A 20,224-nucleotide genomic window follows, 5' to 3' on the forward strand; every position below is an offset into this window, starting at 1 on the left:
GTCATGCCCACAAACAGTGAAAAAGGTTGTTGTTGTTTTATTAGCATGGTACACAAAAGAGTACAACTGGTCTTACTGAAAAAGCTGCTCTTCCAACACTTAGTCACACTGAAACTTTGACATAAGTTCATCTTTGTGTATGCTCACTGCAACATTGTCCATGGCCACGGTGTACAAGAGCTATAAAGCCTCCTCAGATTGCTTGTACCAATACAGAGAGAGAAAGAGAGATTATTGTGCTGATTCTGGAGCTGCCTGATGCTTGGCTGAAGAGTTAATGGCAGGGATGAGAAAGAATAGCCTTATTCCACCTCCTACCCTTCAGCCAAGCAGTCATGGCCGTTCCAAGAACTAGCTTGGAATTAGAGCTACTCTGAGGAAAGCGAAGGGAGAGGAATGTCAAACATGTAAATTCTCTTGTTTTTCTTAAGATATATGTCTTAAATAAGCAATGCTTCCAGAAATACAATTTAAACAAAACATCTTAATTCAAAAAGCGAAAGTGAGTGACTTTTTTCGCTGCACAGTCTACCCACCACCTAAATGCTAGTATATTTTATCTGCAGATCTGATGGGGATGAAAACAGGAGATATAATGAAGAGAATGAGAAATGGATATCTTTAGGTCATCCAACGGACTCTGCAACATCAAAAGCAAGAAAAATAGTCAAGTATGAAGGATGGGGTTGAGGACAGAGTTCATGGAAATTTGGTAGATATGCATCACTGAAAAGATAAATCTTCATGTTCCTTTTAGTAAAAATGAAGAGAGTCTACTGATGAAATCCTACTTATTTCATATATAACTGGCATTGGGCATACACATAGTGTAGAAAAATAATCTTGTGAAAGATGATATATATCTGGAAGGCTCATCTTTTTTTCCAATCTGAATGGAATAAGAGGAGTGGATGCCTAGTATAGTGGTTTGGACTTTGATGTATAGATAATGTACGAAGTATCAAATATGTTGTATGTAACAACAATAGTAACAACAGATGAGTGTGAAGATAGAATCCTAATAAGAGATTCTCAGAATGAAAAAATCACTGGGAAATAACTAGAAATAAATTTCTTCAAGTTCCCATTTAAGAAACTGATGCATAATATGAAGTAAATCTCTCAGCACTAGAAAGAAAGAAAGAAAACCCAGAAAACTAGATTATCTTCTTGGCATTATGGTCCGGGGTTTAAGATAAGGATACTATAACAGATTAATGAAGCAACATAAAGAATCTTTAGAGGAAACAGACTCTCTAACACTGCAATCCTATGCATGCCTCCTCAAACGTAAGTCCCATTAGGTTCCATGGGTCTTATTCTCAGGTAAACGGGCATTAGATTACAGCCTCACCTCTCTGATGTGTGGGGTAACCTGAAATATAGGTAGGCTGGGCCTTTAAAAGTTTGAATCCTGCACCTCTTTGCATGCTTTCCTCCTAATGTGTGATACACAGCTTTACAAAAGCTCTATAAATCTGACAATCCAAAATTCAGATTTTCAAGAAAAATATAATGAAATTGACAGAAAGATAGGAATGCTATAAAAATAGTAGTTTTTTTATTACACTTTCTTAGTAAAAAAAATAAATCCTCTCCTTCAAACAGCAAGGGTGATAAATTGTAAGGACTATCCCAATGCGTTTTCAATTAAATGACTAAATTAATGTAGAGACATTTAATTAAAGTTGCACGAGTTTTTCCAAATGCTGTTAATTAAGCAGCTATCTAAAATTAAATCTCTCCAAAACCCCTTTTATATTTCTGGAGCTCATCTGATACAGATATAATTAAAATTCTGGACGTTCACCTAGATGCATCTGAATACATTTCTCAAAAGCAAGGGGGGAAATAAAATAATTTGGGAGGCAGCTCTTTTAATGGGATTTATAGAAACCTTGGAGGAAATGCACAAAACAAAACAGCTTCATAAATAAATCTGTGCATCTCTGGATGCACATACTTTAATTCGGCACTCAGATTTTCTACTGGTAACCCTCAAAATATCTGAGAAAACAGGAAAAACAAATGTCAAAATCCTGTATTTTTCTTGTTGAACTAACTCAAATTAAACGTGTTAGAGGATTTAAATGATTTACCCAGAGTAAATCCTGACACCCAATTCCAGATATTTGGAGGCTAGCTGTGATTAAGTGGCAAAGGAAAAACACTCTCATTTCCTCCCCCACTGCCTGCAAGAACTGTAATTCAAAAAGGAGATTTCAGGTAGTAATCCTATACACAGTTACCTGGGGATCAATGGAACTTACTTTGTGATCAATGGAACTTACTTCTGAGATGCATAAGTTAGCACTGTCAGTAGTTATTAGTGATATAGGAGAACCCATCATATTTGGATCAACTTGGAAACCATTTGGGTCCAAATTGCTGAAGTGTTTCCTGCAAATTCCCCCAACTTTTCCATGTGAAGAAAAGGAAGACTTACGTTGGGAAGAGAAAACAGGTGGCAGGGAGAACTCATTGTTGCACAGAAGCTTCCAGGTCTCTCCTATGGGTAAACCTACACTGATGTTTGTAATCCTTTCCCCTTCCCCAAAGGTAAGTCTTTCTTTGCTTGGGGAAAGCAGGAGGGGAATGAGTGGGAGGAGCTTAGTAGTGACAGGGGCTAGGTATAAACCACATTTCAAGGTAGGCCCAGCTTGAAGGAGTCTGGATCTAGCTTTTAATCCCTCCATTCTATTTCATATCATATCTAGTAGAAATGAGCAAGAACCTAACTATTCCTAAATTGTTATAGTACCAGAGAAATCTAGAAGAGCCACCATTTTATGTTATGTAAAATAGGGTGACCATATGAAAAGGAAGACAGGGTTCCTGTATCTTTAACAGTTGTATTGAAAAGGGAGTTTCAGCAGGTGTCATTTGTATATATGGAGAACCTGGTGAAATGTCCTCTTCATCACAACAGTTAAAACTGCAGGTGCCCTGCCCTCTTTTAAATCTGGTCACTCTAGTATAGCTCCTGCAGCTTTAACTGTTGTAATGAAGAGGGAATTTCACCAGGTTCTCCATATATACAAATGACACCAGCTGAAATTCCCTTTTCTATGCAACTGTTAAGGATACAGGAGCTCTGTCCTCCTTTTCATATGGTCACCCTATGTAAAAGCTGTACAGAGACAAGTACAAGTGTTTTCAGCCATTTCATTCTATTCTGTCCCTCCACCTGCCATTTTCCATTTCCTCTCTCCCCAACAATCAATCAGTATTCCATGCCCACTGAGCATGCTCAGTTCCTATTGGACTGTTTTAAGGCTGTTATTTTTTTACCTGTGTGTGTTTTCACTTCTGCAAACTATGGGGTTCAAATGAATATGCTGATACCGTTACCCAGAGGACCTTCTCTTCTGCCGCTCCCAGACTGTGGAATGGCCTGCTGGGAGAGATCCGCCAGCTTAATAGTCTTTCTGAATTTAAAAGAGCCATAAAGACAGATCTCTTCCAGCATGCCTACCCGGTTGAATGTTAAAATGTCTTAAAAGATTTTAGGATTTTAATAATGTATTGGTTTTATGTTTTTAATCAGTTTTATGTATTTTATATTTATGTATTCAATGTTGTTGCCCATCTCAGTCCAGAGGGTGAGGTGGGTAAGAAATGATGATGATGATGATGATGATGATGATGATGATGCATGGGTGGAGGTGTTTTTACCACATATAGAACAGCATTCAGAAAATTGAGTTTGCTATTAGTATATGCAAGTAGTATCTGAAACAAGAGATTGCAATATGGAATGCTCCTGTTCAAGATTCCAAACACTACATTCCATTCTTCTTCCCTCCTTGGTTTTCTGTTTTTCCTAAACAAACTGTCAGCATTCCATGCTCAATGAGCACTCTCAGTCCTCAATGGTCTGTTTTGGGGGTTTACCCTACCCATGGGCTTTTTTCTTGATTTTTTTTTTTTTTTTTACTTTTCCAAAATTAAGCTTAGATTCCTCCAAGCCTTCTGGTGCAATTTTGGCTACACAAGGACCAGTGCTTGGAGAATTGAGATCACTATTATTATATAAACGAAATGCCTTTGCCTCATAGTCCAGTCTCCTGTAAATACAATGTAATCAAATTTGCAGCTGTAAATGTGTTATAGATACATTTAAAATTTAAAACCAACCATTAACTACTACTGGGATTAAATGAAATGTCTGAGATAGAAACACAGAGTCATGCTGTTCTGCTTGATTCAGTAAGAGGACTCTACCTCCATATTGGCCTAGGGGTATTTCTATAGCCAATTATACAGTTGTAAAGGACTAAACAGCCATCTAACCCAACCCCTTGCCACAAAGCAGGACTAAAAGCATATGCCAGCATGATGCTTTTTGTGAAGCCTCAATAGTTTCATGGCTCATTTATGTGATTCTTATGTGATGTTACTTCATTGTCCCTGGAACACCTAACTGCAACTAAAAAATCTGTTTGTACAAAGTATTCTTGTATTTGTATTGCTTGATTCTACAATAGATTAGCAAAGTTTGAAGTAGATATTAGTCCCAGGGAGGGAAATGGGATAAGTGACGGTTTACCAATATAGTGCACTACTGCATGTAAGGTATAGTGCAGCACTGGCCCTATTCAGACATTTAAAGTCAGGGTGCTGAAAATATGTGAGTGGGGAAGAGCATGGATCCCTCAGAGTTCTAAATGATGTAGGGAGTCTATCTAAGTACAACTCCTGTTGCAGAGGTTCACCTTGCAATGTAGGTAAGTTTGCTGAGCTGAGCAGAGGGGACGGGCTATCAAGCACACTCTTCCCCCTTCATGCATTCGCTTTAAACACTTGAACAAGGCTAATCTGCCCCCCAAATACAGAAACTAGAGACTCCCGAATTGGGAGTCTAAATTTTGAGCCATAAGCCAAATGCTTCTAACACATTTTTATGTGCTTAGAAAGCATGCTGGAAAAAATATAGTGTTTCAAGAACAGTTTTAGAATTACATATAGAGAAATTCAGATGTGCAAAGAATACCAACTCATCTTCACTTTTGAGTGGGTGGGGGATTTTAAAAAGGAAATCATTTAGAGAGTTATTAGAGCTATTCTACATCAGTCATACATGTTACAACTGTAAGACAGAAGCAGCACATTGAATTAAAAAAAAAACTGGGAACTTTGTGGGCCTAATAGTAGCATGCTACAGCTGCTCTTGCTAATCTGCATTTCTCACTAGGAAATAGTGTTTCAATTCACTCATAACCCATGCCAAGTGACTATAGCCTATACTGCAGTTGATCACAATGTGAATTCATAACACTTTAAATTTAGGAATAAGGTTTTGAGGGCCAGTGTCCACTTTGATAGATGCATATCACATGCTTCATGCATCTGACAAAATGAAATGTTGCCTATGAAAAGTTATACCACAATAAATTTGTTTGCCATTAAAATGCCATAAGACACATCTTTCTTTTTGATGCTACATAGTAAGATATGGTACCTCTCTGGAACTTGTACTATGGAAATATTAACACTATACTTCAAAGGTTTGCAGAGTTCAATTTAAATATTTCCTTTTCTCTACAGAAAAGACAATCCATTCATCCTCAAAAACCCTTGCCTCCATTTTCTTAGTTTAAATTGACTTGCAGAAAGTGGAAGAAAGGGCTGAATAAAAGAGAAGACTGAATTTTTTCCTCCTAAACCTTCTCCTCATCTCTCATTCTCTCTTACTGTCAATGATGTTACGCTTACTCCGGTCAAGGAAGCTCGTAGCCTTGGCTTTATCTTTGACTCCTCACTCTCCTTTATTCCTCATATTGAGGCAGTAGCTAAATCTTGTCGATTTTTCCTGTATAATATTGCCAGGATTCGATCATTTTTGTCTGTCTCTTCTGCCAAAACGCTTGTTCATGCACTGGTTATTTCACGGTTGGACTACTGCAACCTTCTTCTCTCTGGCCTTCCTTCTTCTCACATCAGTCCGTTGGTTTCTGTTCACCACTCTGCCGCAAAGATCATCTTCTTGGCTCGCCGCTCCGACCATGTTACTCCGCTTCTGAAATCTCTTCATTGGCTTCCAATTCACTACAGAATCCAATATAAACTTCTCCTGTTAACCTTCAAAGCTTTTCACGGTCTAGCTCCTTCCTATCTCTCCTCTCTCATCTCACACTATTGCCCCGCTCGTGCTCTTCGCTCCTCTGATGCCATGTTTCTCGCCTGCCCAAGGGCCTCTACTTCCCTTGCTCGGCTTCGTCCATTCTCTTCTGCTGCCCCTTACGCCTGGAACGCTCTTCCAGAACATTTGAGAACTACAAGTTCAACCGCAGCTTTTAAAGCTCAACTAAAAACTTTTCTTTTTCCTAAAGCTTTTAAAACTTGATGTTGTGCAGACTTCTACTGTTACATTCTACTGTTAGTTTTACCCTACCCTGTACCTGTTTGCATTCTCTTCCCCTCATTGTTTTACTATGATTTTATTAGATTGTAAGCCTATGCGGCAGGGTCTTGCTATTTACTGTTTTACTCTGTACAGCACCATGTACACTGATGGTGCTATATAAATAAATAAATAATAATAATAATAATAATAATAATGAATTTAATACATCTCTGATGCTGAATTAATGTGGTGTGGAAATCATAGTAGTACTGTTAGCAGCAACAGCAAAATAAATTTGTTAAATGATCAGACTCTTTATGCTGGGATGTCTCGTCCCAGAAACCTCAAGAAACACTTACTATCTTGGCAGAAGTTTTCTTTCCAAAAGTTGGAGCTGGAAAACTAATGACAATCCTGGGAGGCTTTTTCCCCCTTTTCTTTCAAAGCTTTTATGCACATACAAACACATTGGCTGTGTTCTCACTTAATTTGACCCTAAGGGAATGACAGTGTGAAATAAGTTGTAATTCACAGAACTTCCACTACTAAAAGCCCATCTCCGATGGGTGCAGCACTCTACCTGGCACAATCCTCCTCTGGAGACTCAAAGCAAGGCGATGGAGGGGTCACAGTACAGACTATCTTTTAATCAAAAACAGTAATACTGGAGTAAGTCATTAATGAAATTTCAAGGGAAACAACAACAACAACAACAAAATCATAAATGGCTAGTTTTAATAACCCCCACCCACCCCCTCTGATTATGAATAACAATAACTGCTTGAAAATGTGCTTTTCTTTTTCTTCAAATAACAGCCCTATGCATCATATGACAAATCTCTTTTGAAATTCAGAGAAAATTAAAAAAAAAACACTTTATGATGAAGCATATGATGGGGCTGCTTTTCAAAGAATAAAGATCCTACTTGGTAAGCATAAGCTCTTATGTGTGCCCGAAGGAGCTCTTCTTGATTGCAGCCCCTGCTGGCAACTATTTTTCTCTTGAGACCCACCACCTTCTACTAAACTTTCCAGCAGGAGAACCAAACCAAACCAGGGAACTGATGGCTCTTCCAATTTATCAAGGGATATCACATTTCCTAGCACTTAAGAAGAATAAATTTAACTTACACATGTACATATTCACAGTACGTATTTCTTAATCATTTCGGAATGGCAGTAAGCAAAGCTGAATTAGGAAAAGTTGTAACAGGACTGACAGCTGTGGTTGGATCGGAAAATCTTGGCCAATAAATTATATTATTCCTTTTTTTACTATCTTGATTTTTCACATGGATTTGATTGTTCTCTTATGAACAATAACTCATAACTAATGTTATGGCTGATGTGTGGCTCCTGCACTGAAAACAGAATTCCTGTGACTTCTCCTTCTCTCTATAATATTTAGTGATACAAAATGTGTGACAGTGTCTCACACGGTGAGATGACACATTATTTTACTGATTGATGGTTGTGGACCTAGAGAAGTTTACCATGTGATTATGTAATCACAAGCTGTTACCTAGGAAAAGGATAATAAAACATGAGATTTCTGTGATGGGCAGCAGCCCTTCAGATATCACGTTTAGTTTATAATAACTTGCCCACTCCAAGTGAAGCTAAGTGAAGATTTTAAACAGGTTCCCCTAGTCTAAGTCCAACACTGTATTCTACATCACACTAGTTCAGTGTTTAAACCTGATATCTATTCATTCTGAGATTTATTAAGCCTAAAATGAAAAATCTTAGGGTTGCATCTGGTTAACTGAAATAGCATAATAACAATATATTCACAATACACATATTATTTGTATAATGTATAGCAATTGGTCCTCTGGGGTTTTGTGAGTAAAAGTAAACATTGGATAGAATCCAAAGATTCCCTTCCTCTGATGGAAGAAGTCTTTCTGTCAGAGACAAATGTTGCTTCCAGATGGACAGCTCCTAGTGCTACCAGTCAAGAGATATTGTGCAACTATTCCACCTTTCCTTCCTTAATGGCTTTTCTGTGTTAAGAAAAAAGGAAGGCAGAAACAGGGATAGGAAAATATGGGAGCATTACGAATGGAAGATGATGATGTTTGGCTGTCCCATAAAGTTCTGTGAATGGCAGGAGGATTGTACAATAAAAACCTCACTAGAAAGCATGCAAACTCATGGAGGAAGATAACCTTTAGATCCAACTCATTGTAGGCACACAAAGGTTGGTGAAGAAAAACATGTCCTGACTATGTTTCAGCTCAAAAGTTACACCTTTGTAAAGGTTTCTTATTAAATTCTAATAGAAAACAATCTTTTATAAAGGTTTCTCATTTAATTCTAATATAAAACAATAAATGTCAAAGTAATCTATCTTTTTTACTTATTTACACAAATGATGTTCTTTTCTTATATGGTTATAGAAATAAAAAGGCCCTCAGCAATGCAGTTCATATAGTATTTTAATGACAAAATACTATCGTTAAAGTGCCACACAACTTGGCTGAAAATAGAATACTGTTAATTATGAATAAATAAAATTAGCAATGTGAGATTGATATGCAATTAAATCACTGTTAGCTGAGAATTGGAAACACTGCTGTACACAGTTTAAGGATGAATCAGGAAGCAGCACAGATATTTATAAAATGTGATTCTTTTACAGCAGGTGCCAGATGCAGCTCTCCAGACCATTTTTACTTGGCGCCATTGAAAGGGACTTTAAACTAATAGAGAGCAAGACTAGAATTACCAGGAAGGCAAAATAGGCTCATGTGATGTGCATGAATGTCAGCAGTCCTCCAGCTTTCAAAATTGAAAAAAAACAGAAACAATAACAGCAACAACAACCTACTAGTTCTATAGTTGTGCAAAGCAGAAAAAATCTTAGCAAATCTCCTTAAATCCAATGATGACTCTAACGTACAGTATCTCTAAGATGCCACATAGAAGTGTGAATCTAAGCAAGGTATTTACATAGACACAGAACAGGATGGCATCAATTTTTTACGTAACTCTCTCTTTGGATCAATAAACCACACAGCAGGAGTAGCATCAATTATGAAAAATCATGTTTTCTGGTGGTTAAAAATAAATTTAACTGTTATAGGTTGAGGGCAGATAAAACAGAAGTGCTTCTTCACATAGTGCATAACTCATGGAATTAATTTGATTGGATTCAAACCATGTTAGTTGAACTTAGTTCCCACTGAAATCAATAGAGCTTAGACCATGACTTACTTGTCCCACTGATTTCAATGGTACGTAAGTTCAATGAAGTTGGTCTGGCAGATCTAGCCATTATCACAGGTGTAGTGATTATCACTATTAAAGATTAGAAAATTCATAGTGGATGGAGCTATCAGTGCTATAAGCCATAACAGCGCTATGCAACCTCCATATTGAGAGGTGGTAGAATTCTGGTTACCAGAAGTTGGGGACAAAAATAACAGAGGATGGCTTTCACCATAACAATGCCCAGTTCAGCTATTGTCTGGGATGCAATATTAACTAGAATTACAACGTTTGTATGGCCTCATTCAGAAGGTACCTTAAACCACGGTGGTTAAGCCAGAAAGCCGGGCTGTGTTCAGAAGACACCTTAAGCCATGGCTTTAACCACAGTGAAAAAGGCAAAAAGCTTTATTCACCATGGTTAAAGCCATTGTTTAAAGTGTCTTCTGAATGGGGCCAACGACTTACTAGGAGTATTCATCAGATCCATTACCTTGTAGACTCTGCATGTAAGAATTCTCTCGATTTTTATTTATAAACTTCTTTTGGGTTAAGTTTTAATTGAATACACTGTGTGTTTTTCCTGCATCATTCAGTGCCCAAATGGCTGTAAATAAATTTTAACCCATCTTTCCCCAAACCCATCTAGTTAGGCATAATATAAAAAAGAGCAGCTGAAACACAGAGAATTCAGAGGCAATTATTTGCCACTGCTCAAATATCAGAAAACAGCTGGAAGTGAATTTCTCCTGCAAGTTTCACACATCACTGACAAACCAGCATGCAGATTTCCACAAGGAAGATGCCCAATAGAGCCAAATATTAAGCTCACATAACAGAGACATGGTATTACTGTAGAGGCCAAGCTACATAATAAATTCATTCATTCAGGAACCATAGAAATCGTAGTATTGGCAGCCAATCTTATTCTCAGGGAATACACATGAGCAATTTCTTAACTACTGGAACTAAAAGAGAAATCCAAGTTCTAAGAAAGAACAAAATCTCCCTCTGCTGGGAAGATGAGACTTGCTTTTAATAATATAGATGTTTTGCTTGATGATGAATAAGATATTTTTAGCTTTTTATACTTAAAAAAAATACAGTGCTATAAACTGGGGGAGGTTTCTTGACTCAAACATTGAAAACATTGTGTCATCTTCTTAATTCAAAATAGAGATGCTATTATTCAATAAAGTTTAATAAACCTACTATCAAATTGTGTACAATTTAAGAAAAAAAATTATCTCAAAAATATACATTTTTACGTGAGAAATAGAAATGTTATTTGGCAGAGAAGTGGCTTCTTTTATACATGTTAATAATGTGAAGTATAATGCTTCAAAACCTCCCTTGACCCACTTCACTCTTTCAATTATCTGTAGTACATGTAGGATTAAATTGAAATATATAATTTCCTGTAATCCAGTCAGCAGAGCTACCCAAAATAGCCTCTATTTCCCTCATCCCTTGTTACGAGAATCTAATTCTGAGTATAGAAAAAACTAACATTCACAGTGGCACCTGTCAGCCTGTGTGAATGTACTTGCCCATTCACACTGCAAGAGAGATGCACAACTACATGAACCACGTTGTAGTGATGTTGAAGAATTTGTACTGCACTATTTGGATATATGTATCCACATGCACATGCATCATAGTGGATCCATGTTGATACATGCAGGTATTGTCAGCTTACCTGAGCATCCAGTACCAGATGCGCAGGATTTGGATTTTTCTATGACTTTCAAAGCAATCAAAATCCACAAAACCCTTTATTTGAACTTTGATTATTGTATAAGACATATGACAGTATTTATTGCATATGTTCATATATAGCAGCCTTTCCCAATCTGGTGCCCTCCAGATATTTTGGCTGTCTTCTCCTATCTGCTCTAGCCACTATTGCCAATGGTTAGAAATGCTGGGAGTTATAGTCCAAAACATCTGGAGGGCACCAGGTTTGGAAATGTTGATATATAGACACTACATACAATGTTCCAAATATACATGGCATTTAAGCTCTGTATATATCTAATTTATTTTTTAAACTCAAAATTGTAATATGTTTTCTATTTGAGTATTATCTTCTTTTTATTTTATATGGAAAACTTAATTATCCTGTAAAAGCAAAACCACCTTTTCATGAGCTTAATAGCTTGATCAAACTCTGCTAGTGGCCACAATGAATATAATACTTCATAATTTTGGATTTGATTCTACAGATGTGATCTTAATGCATGCACTAAGAAAGGAATCATTAAACTGCTTGTAATGGGTAGTGTTTAAAATTAATGTTCCCAGGAATTGTTTAAAAGAGAACAAAAAATGAACTTGAGTGGTGAAAGTAGAATCAAAGTTCAGACCTTCGCCATGTAATAAAATATTTTTGAAGGAGAGAAGTGGGAAGTTAAAGGGTTTTGAGGAAACAAAAAATATAGTTTACTCCTCTTCTCAAAAAAAGATGGCCTGGTCCAAACTGAGGATGTGCAATAGCCACCAGCTCCCTCCTTTCACTGTTTCATAAATAGATGTTCAAATCTATTGCTACATGCATCCAGCAATTTGCTGGCGGATGGGTCTTAGGAACTGAGTGCATAACACCTGTTTCTTATTCATGGTTCCCAATCCAATTAATGATACCCATGTGGAAGTTATGTCAAATTCTTACCAATTTCCATCTGTTCCAAGCAGCTGTACATAGTGGCCATTTAAAACATGAGTGAAGTATAATGTATTACTAAAAATGTGTCAATGATTATTTCAGAGAATGTGATTTTAAAATAATGTTCTTATCTAAGTCAGGACATTTTTAAATCACCAGCTAAAAACACTTTTGAAACTGCACATTTAAGAATATATTGCTTACTCTTATTTACATTAAAATGTTTGTTATAATTCTTAAGAAAGCACAATTCAGATGTTCAAACGTAAAAACAAGGTGTAGTATCCAATGTAAGTCCTCTGTAGAGTAGAACCATTGAAATTAATGTGTCTTAAGTTAGTTACAACTAACTTATGTCCCATTCATTTCAATGGGTCTACTCTACAGAGGACCTATATTGGATACTACCCAAGCAGACAGTCTTTATTATTTTTAAAACAAATCACCCATATTTTTTATTGGGAGTGAGATCCATTTCTTTCTTCCATTACCTTATGGGGGTTAAAACAAGCAAAAATCTCATCATCACCACCAACTGAATTTTTCTTCATGTTACAGAATATTACCTGGAGAAGTTTCCACCTTCCATTCAAGTCTTCGAGGCGGTTGAGAGTATATGGGGAAAGCTGTATCTCAGATGAGGTAAACTGATGAGCCAGGTCATTAACGTTGTTCACATTCTCTTTAAGAGGTGCAATTTCTGCTCGGTAAACCTATGTAAAGAAACAAAATGCAATAATAGCACTATAGATTAAATAAGCTCTTATTATAATTAACAAAAACAAAATCCTATGGTTTGTGCAAACTAGCAGCAGACCACAAGACCATTTTCTGGGTAACCAGCACCACTGCAGAATGGCACCTTGTTGTCTTGCTTTTACACTGGGAGCGTGGTATGAACCCCTACACAAGACCAACAGTAGTCACTGCTGTTGCTGCAGATATAGCAGTTCCCTTGGGAAGACCAAGCAAAAAGCTTTTCAAGGCTGAGAAATTATGCAGAGGGCATTACAAAGGTAGAAATGTGAGGCTGCCCATTGTTTCTAGTTTTAAGAGCTGCGTGAGTGGCTGCATCCCCTTAGCCCCAGCACATCTTTTCAATAGTGATGGAAAAACTTACCCCAAATGAATTCAGTATTTCCTCAGAATGTAACAAAATTATCTGTGTAATATCAGAAGTGTAATCTCCTTTAAATTGAGGTCTCATTCCGTATATACACGTTTTTGCACATGCACAATATCAAACTGCATCTTGGGAGTTGTAGTTTGGAATTGCATAATACATTATGACGTCATGTACCATGTTATGTACCCCTTCAAGACTGGTTGTTTCCATGTGGTCTTTTTACTTCACCAAGTGGTATATGAAGGAGAGATATATAGATTCTACTGTATATGGAGGTATATACAACTTATGCATCTGTTTCTTTGGACAAGATTGCTTTGTGCAAAGAGTTCAAATGCCAAACTTCCCTTAAAGGCTTAAAGTGACATCATCATCATATTTCCCCCTGAAAGAAAATGGTTAAACCAACCAACTCAGTACATGTTCAGAAATGCCACAGTTTAGATGCAGCCCTCATATGCTCTGAAGCTTGCAATATATTCCAAAATTAATAACAAATTCATAAGACAGTGATCTAAGCTCACCACAAAGATAAGAATTACAAACGTTGGCTAATTATGAAATCGGCATCAACATTAGTTTTGAATGGGAGGCAAATGGAGGAGATATGACCATACTTTTATGAAAGGGAAACAGACAACTTCAGAGGACACTGCAATCAGCCACATAAATTAAAATCTACTGAAATATATTGTCAGTGTCCTTTAAAAACTGGCTAGAGAGATTAAAAGCAATATATTCTGAAATAATACTAGGCTTGGCTTATGGACTTAAAGAGATTTTGAATAATTTGATTTTCTATATTAATTTTCTTTCATTAGAACTGCTACAGGTTTCATTTTCTACTTTTATTTGCAGAGGTAAAATGGGTTTTCTACTGGACTAAGCTCTATTTTAACTCCTTACTTCCGATACCTATAACAATAAAACCTGGCTCCTCTTTTGTTGACCAAATACAAAATAGAAATGAACTGGAATAAGTATAGTCACATCATGCAGAAGTTTTTTTTAAAAAAAATCTCATATGTTAAACATGGATTAACATGATTAACACAAAACTTAAAACAAACTGCAAAGAAACTTTGAAATGCCCCACAAAAACATAATGTTACACACTCCATTCTTTTGAGCAGTGAAAAGTTCTAGAAGCACTCCTAACAGGGTTTAAATTCTTTGGACGAGAGAACACTAGAGACACCTTTATAGCATTTGCTTTATTTACAAATATACAAGAGGAAAAAAGTGGAGGTAAACAGAAATACCTACAGCAGTCAACAGACCCAAAACACTGGGTTCAACCCTCTAACTCCAGCTAGAAATGGGGCTCATCTACACATTTTATATACTGCTTTCATAGTAGAATATCCTGCTTGGTTTAGATGAGCCCATGGTCTCTCTTCTGTGGGCCTCTTAATTCAAAATTTCAAACTTCTCTCTCTCTCTCTCTCACTCACACACACATGGTACTGGTCTGAACTGCAACCATGTAAGAAACTTGCACAAACATTAAAAGGAACATGAATACTCAACTGGTTATCAGTTGGGACCCTGCTCCCACATTTTTGTCCATTCACAACTGATGCAAGCTATATGTATTTTGTACATGTACTTTGGTACAAAATGTCAAGTGAGAAGTAGCTTTAAATTTAATTTGAAATTAATGTCACAACCTTCTCTAAGTCACAGGCCTACACAGTTTTGGTTTTGCAAAGCCTACAACTCAAATATATTCTAGATCCTTCCCATGACCCAGTTTCATGTAAACCAGGGATTGGTGATTTGTGGCCTTCCAGATGTTTTGGCTTAGAAATTCCATGATCTCTCATAATTGGCTATGCTGGCTAGGGATGATGGGTATTGCAGGCAAAAACATCAGGAGGGCCACAAGTTGCCCACCATTGATGTAGACCATCAAATATAGAAATCATACTGTGAATGTACACTGGCTGCGTTTAGACAACACAATAATCAATGGTGGGATAATAATCAACTTGACACTTGTTTATCTAGGGAGTACTCACCACACAACATGTTAATAATCAACCTGGTTGTGGATATAGGTCAGCACTGAGTTGACTTTTAGTCCATGCTGAGTTGACTTACTAATCCTTTCCCCTCTCTCCCCCCCACTCAGTTCTCCTGCTAGTATTTCATCAGCCATTGCTGCCGAAAATCTACCTTGCCAGCTGCCGCTTTGATCGCTCTTGCCTTGCAACTATGTGGCTGATGAAATAACCAACGGTGGTTGAGGAAATAACTGATGGCACTCTTCACACAACGTGATAACCAACGGTAGTTCAAATAGCTAAATCTGCACAGCAACGGTTATTTGTGTTGGTTATTTTGGCCAAATAAACAATTGTTGGTTAAAAAATTCCCTCTATACAACACGATAACCCATGATGGGTTAAGTAACCATCAACTATTTAAACCATCACTGGTTATTGTGTTGTCTGAACCAGTCATTCTCAATCTTTTTAATGGTTGGTTTTCACATACATGAGTTTGCCACAATCTGTCCTAAGATACCCACAACTCCAAACCAAACTTGCCTAGGTATCTTCTGAATTCATTACCTAACCCCATGAGTTAGCAGGACAGCACATAGTTGTTTAGTCCCATCCTATAGCATTTTGCCCTAGTAAGGAAGCTCACAGGATCAGATAAACTCTTACAGGCTCACACTTTTATTATTTATATTGCACTAGTGGCAGTAGCCAATCCTCATTTGTACTGGTGAGCATTCACCCATTTTCCATTTCTTACTAACCTTTCAGATTACAAATAGGGCTTTCCAAAATTTTGAACCCTTTCCCAAATCTTGGAAAGTCCCATTTTGTGATCTGAAAGACTGCTAAAGAAACTCAGCAAAGTCCCTGACTGTGGCTTTACTGTAACACTGCTGATGTTCCATACCAGTTTTTATAGAACCTGTGATAAGATAGTGAACAGTATGAGCACAAGTAAATACTACTTTGCTTAGTATTGATAAGTTCATCTACACAGAAGTACAGCCTACTACGCAGCATTTCCCAAAACAATATTCATTAACACATTTCTGATTTCTGTCACTATGTTTGCTTGCACCCTCCTGAAAGAGAAGTGCCTGGTATACTATTAGGCATAATACCACATATTAAAACTAGAGCTGGGTTTATGAGAAGGACATATGAGGAATCAATCTCTTTATTTTCTCAGTATTTTAACACCTAAATTTAAACTTTGCTGTTTTAATTTCTGCTGTGTGGTTTTATCGTCATTGTGCTTTTTATATTGTATTTTGTATTTTGGTTTTTAGATTGTTGGATGTTTTATTATGTTCTTAATGGTTTTAATTTTTGTGAACCGCCCAGAGAGCTTTGGCTATTGGGCGGTATAAAATGTAATAAATAAATAATAATAATAATAAAAAGATATGTAAAAACAATTCAAATGTAGGCTTTCACATGTGTCTATGTACAATTATGTACACATTTCAGCTAGAAATTACGAGTGGAAAACATTACATCAGAATATTTTTATTTATAAAATGTATATGCCTCCTTTCCATCACAAATGGCTCTTAAGGCATCTAACAATATTAAAACAAAATTTAATAAAAACTTAAGATAAAAACAAATTAAAAGCACAATAAGAAATAAACTACAAGCAATTTAATAAAAAACCCTTCAGTGCCAAACCAGCTTACATGCCAATGGCTGCCTGAATAAAAACATATTTGATTGCCAGCAGAAGGACGACAGAGAGGGAGCCAACCTATCCTCCCTCAGCAGGGAGTTCCATAGCCTGAGAGTGACCACCAAGCAAGTCCTTTCCTGCATCCCCACTAAATGTGCTTCTGATGGGAATGAGATCAAGAGAAGGCATCCCCAGAAAATCTTAAAACCTGGGCAGGTCATATGGGAAAATACAGTCTTCCAGATAGTCTGGTCCCAATTCATATAGGGCTTTGTATTGTGCCCAGAAACAGAAAAGTTGCCAGAGAAGCTGTTTTTCACAATGGAGTCATGTGCTCTGGCTGCAGCGTTCTGGACCAGCATTCTGAACACTTTCCAAAGGCAGTCCCACATAGAGTATGTTACAGTAGTTCAAATGGAATGTAATTAAAGCATGTGTCACCATGACCTCAAGACTGGATTACTGCAACACGCTCTGTGTGGGGCTGCCCTTGAAGCTGCTCCGGAAGATGGAGCTAGTGCAGAATGCTGCAGCTCGGCTGTTGTCTGGAGCTGCCCCTTTCCCGCATGTAACTCCTCTGCTGAGGGAACTGTGCTGGCTGCCTATTCGCTACCAGGCCAGGTTTAAGGTTCTTGTACTTGTGTAAAAAGCCCTAAACAACTTGGGACCAGGATATCTGAGAGAGCACCTTCTCCCTTACCAACCTGCCCAGTCACTGAGGTCATCCGAGGGCCTGCTCCTGGTGGTTCCACATAGATCCATCCTCTGATTGGAATCCACCAGGGGAAGAGCCTTCAGCGTGGTGGCGCCCTTCCTGTGGAATTCCCTGCCTCTGGAGGTCAGGCAGGCACCAACCTTGTACTCCTTTCGGCGCCTCCGGAAAACATCTTTATTCCAAGAAACCTTTCCTTAATATGCAGACTTGAATCTCTGTTTTTGCTTCTTTTAAATTTTGTTTTAACTGTTTTATTCTGTTTTTATTTTCATTTCATTTTGTACATCGCTCCAAAATTTTTCAATGGGGAGCAGTATATAAATATTCTAAATAAATAAATAAATAAATAAATGACCAGATCAGACATCTCCAGGAACAGACACAATTGGAACACTAGCCTTAGCTGCACCGCTGCTGAAGCCTGGATATTCAATTCAGGGCTGAACCTGCATCTTTGGAGGGAAAGTTCAAACCTGCATCTTCAGGGGGAGTGTAATGCCATCCAGCACAGATTGAATACCTATGCCCTGGTCTGCTTTTTGATTAAACAGCAGCACTTCTTTATTGTCTGGATTAAGCTTCTATTCGTTCTCCTTCATCCAGTCCATTACCAACATCAGTCACTGATTTAGAACTTGAACACCTTCTTTGATTTAGATGGAAAGGAGAGATATGAGTTGGGTATCATCAGCATACTGGTGGCACTGAACCCCAAAATTCCAGACAACCTCTTTCGGGGTTTTCATGTATATGCTAAATAGCACAGGTGACAAAATGAAACCCTGAAGGACACCACAGGCCACTGACCAAAATAGGCCCATTATGCTTCTTAACTTGCACGTTAGATTTTATGAGCAATGAACTATGGGAACATACTAAATTAATTTCCTTGGAATAAATATTGAGATCTGGATAATCCAACACGAGAGGACAGTGAACAATGCCCAAGACGGGGTGCTGTTTGTTGGTTTGCTCTTGATGCATGAGCCTGTTTTTCTAAATTTGAAAATAAATGTTCTGGGCTATACTGAAAAAAAAGAGTAAATAAGCTTTATTCAATAAGAATAGGGTCATTGTGTGCTTTCCCAGCGTCAGGGACTTTCCCCTATGAAATCAGTGACTCCAATTGCAGCAAATAATAGTCACTGCTCAATTCACTTTTGCAGTTTCTTAGGCCTTCTTTCCTCTAACCACATGTGCATCAGCTTGATAACACATCTACGGCAGCATTCAGATACCCCATCCAAATTATTCAATCAAGTTTTTGTAAGACCTGTATTAATAACATTGTAGGGTTATCCCCTACATAGCATTTTGAAAATATAGTTTGGAGAGTGGCCAGTATTGCATATTCAATTCCTCCCAAAGAATTATTGGTTTTCTAAACACAAAACAGTAAAATAAACTCATGCCTTCAATGCCCTCTGATAACATTATATTGTTCTTTACTGCTGCCATTTATTGTTGTGTACTTTGCAACTGAATTATTTTATTTGGCATTGTGCTCTTGTCAAGAAAGTGTTAATTGACTTGCACAATGGGATGCTTAGAACGGATTTAAATGTGCAGAATTTGGTATCTATTTAAGATTAATGATTTCCAAGAGATGACTTTAGAAAAGTGTTGCTTGGAAGGCAGGCTTGTTTTCCAATGTTCCTGCAATCTTTTTGATAGATTAGATAGAACCAAGTCAGAGATCCAAAACAGCAGCTAACAACAACAGTAGCAAATGCTAAGTACGTAGCTAGTTATATAGAAAACCAAATTTTAGGTGATCTTCAGTATATACTGCACTTTTTGCTGGCTGCTAAACTAAGCACATACAATCTTTTAAACACTGTGTATTTCAAATACAGCACCCAATGTTTTTCAATTATGAATTCATTAGCCGTGTTTTAAAAATGGGGGATGTTACTACTTCCTTCCAATTTGAAAGAGATTTCAGATTGTTCTCCGAAATTGTGTACAAGAAGACTGTGCAGGGGGATCATAAAAGATGAGGGTGTCTGCCTTTTCCTGATCTCCCTGCCCTGATCAGAGCAGAAGATTCAACTGAAATCCTTGATCAAAAACCTTCTGGAGTGACTGAGCTCAAAAAAATGAATTGTACACAGCTCACCCTGTGAATGTGCTCTTTCTTCAAGCAGACATGAATGACTGTTTGGCCTTTTAAAGTTAAATGTCCTTTTTTGCATCTCATGTTTGTTTTTCCATTGAAAGCTTTTCAATTACTTCATTGAGGGTGGATGGGTGTGTTTTAAAGGGATCTCAATAGCTTACTTACAGATAGGCAGCAACACTATCAACTACTAGGTGACCATATACAAATGTGCTGTTTGTTTACACTTATTATTAATGCAATCATGGCATAATTACAACACATCAAGGGTTCCCAATCTTTTTGGACTCATGAGAACAATGGGGAATATGAGGAACTCTTGTGAGCACCACCACAAATTCATTTATTTCATTTCTATACTC

The 20,224-nt window shown here is 37.4% G+C and overlaps 1 protein-coding gene across 4 annotated transcripts in view; it reads right to left on the bottom strand.

Annotated features, from left to right (window-relative positions):
• The window catches only part of DMD (dystrophin), a 1,279,927-nt gene that overhangs the window by 201,433 nt on the left and 1,058,270 nt on the right, over positions 1 to 20,224 (bottom strand). For all 4 annotated transcript variants that reach the window (XM_063126497.1, XM_063126496.1, XM_063126495.1 and 1 more), the window contains exon 60: positions 12,791 to 12,937. In XM_063126497.1, coding sequence (XP_062982567.1) covers positions 12,791 to 12,937 — 147 coding nt within the window. The remainder of the gene's footprint in view (positions 1 to 12,790; positions 12,938 to 20,224) is intronic.

The sequence above is a fragment of the Elgaria multicarinata genome, chromosome 5, assembly GCF_023053635.1.
Source record: "Elgaria multicarinata webbii isolate HBS135686 ecotype San Diego chromosome 5, rElgMul1.1.pri, whole genome shotgun sequence".
NCBI lineage: Eukaryota > Metazoa > Chordata > Lepidosauria > Squamata > Anguidae > Elgaria > Elgaria multicarinata.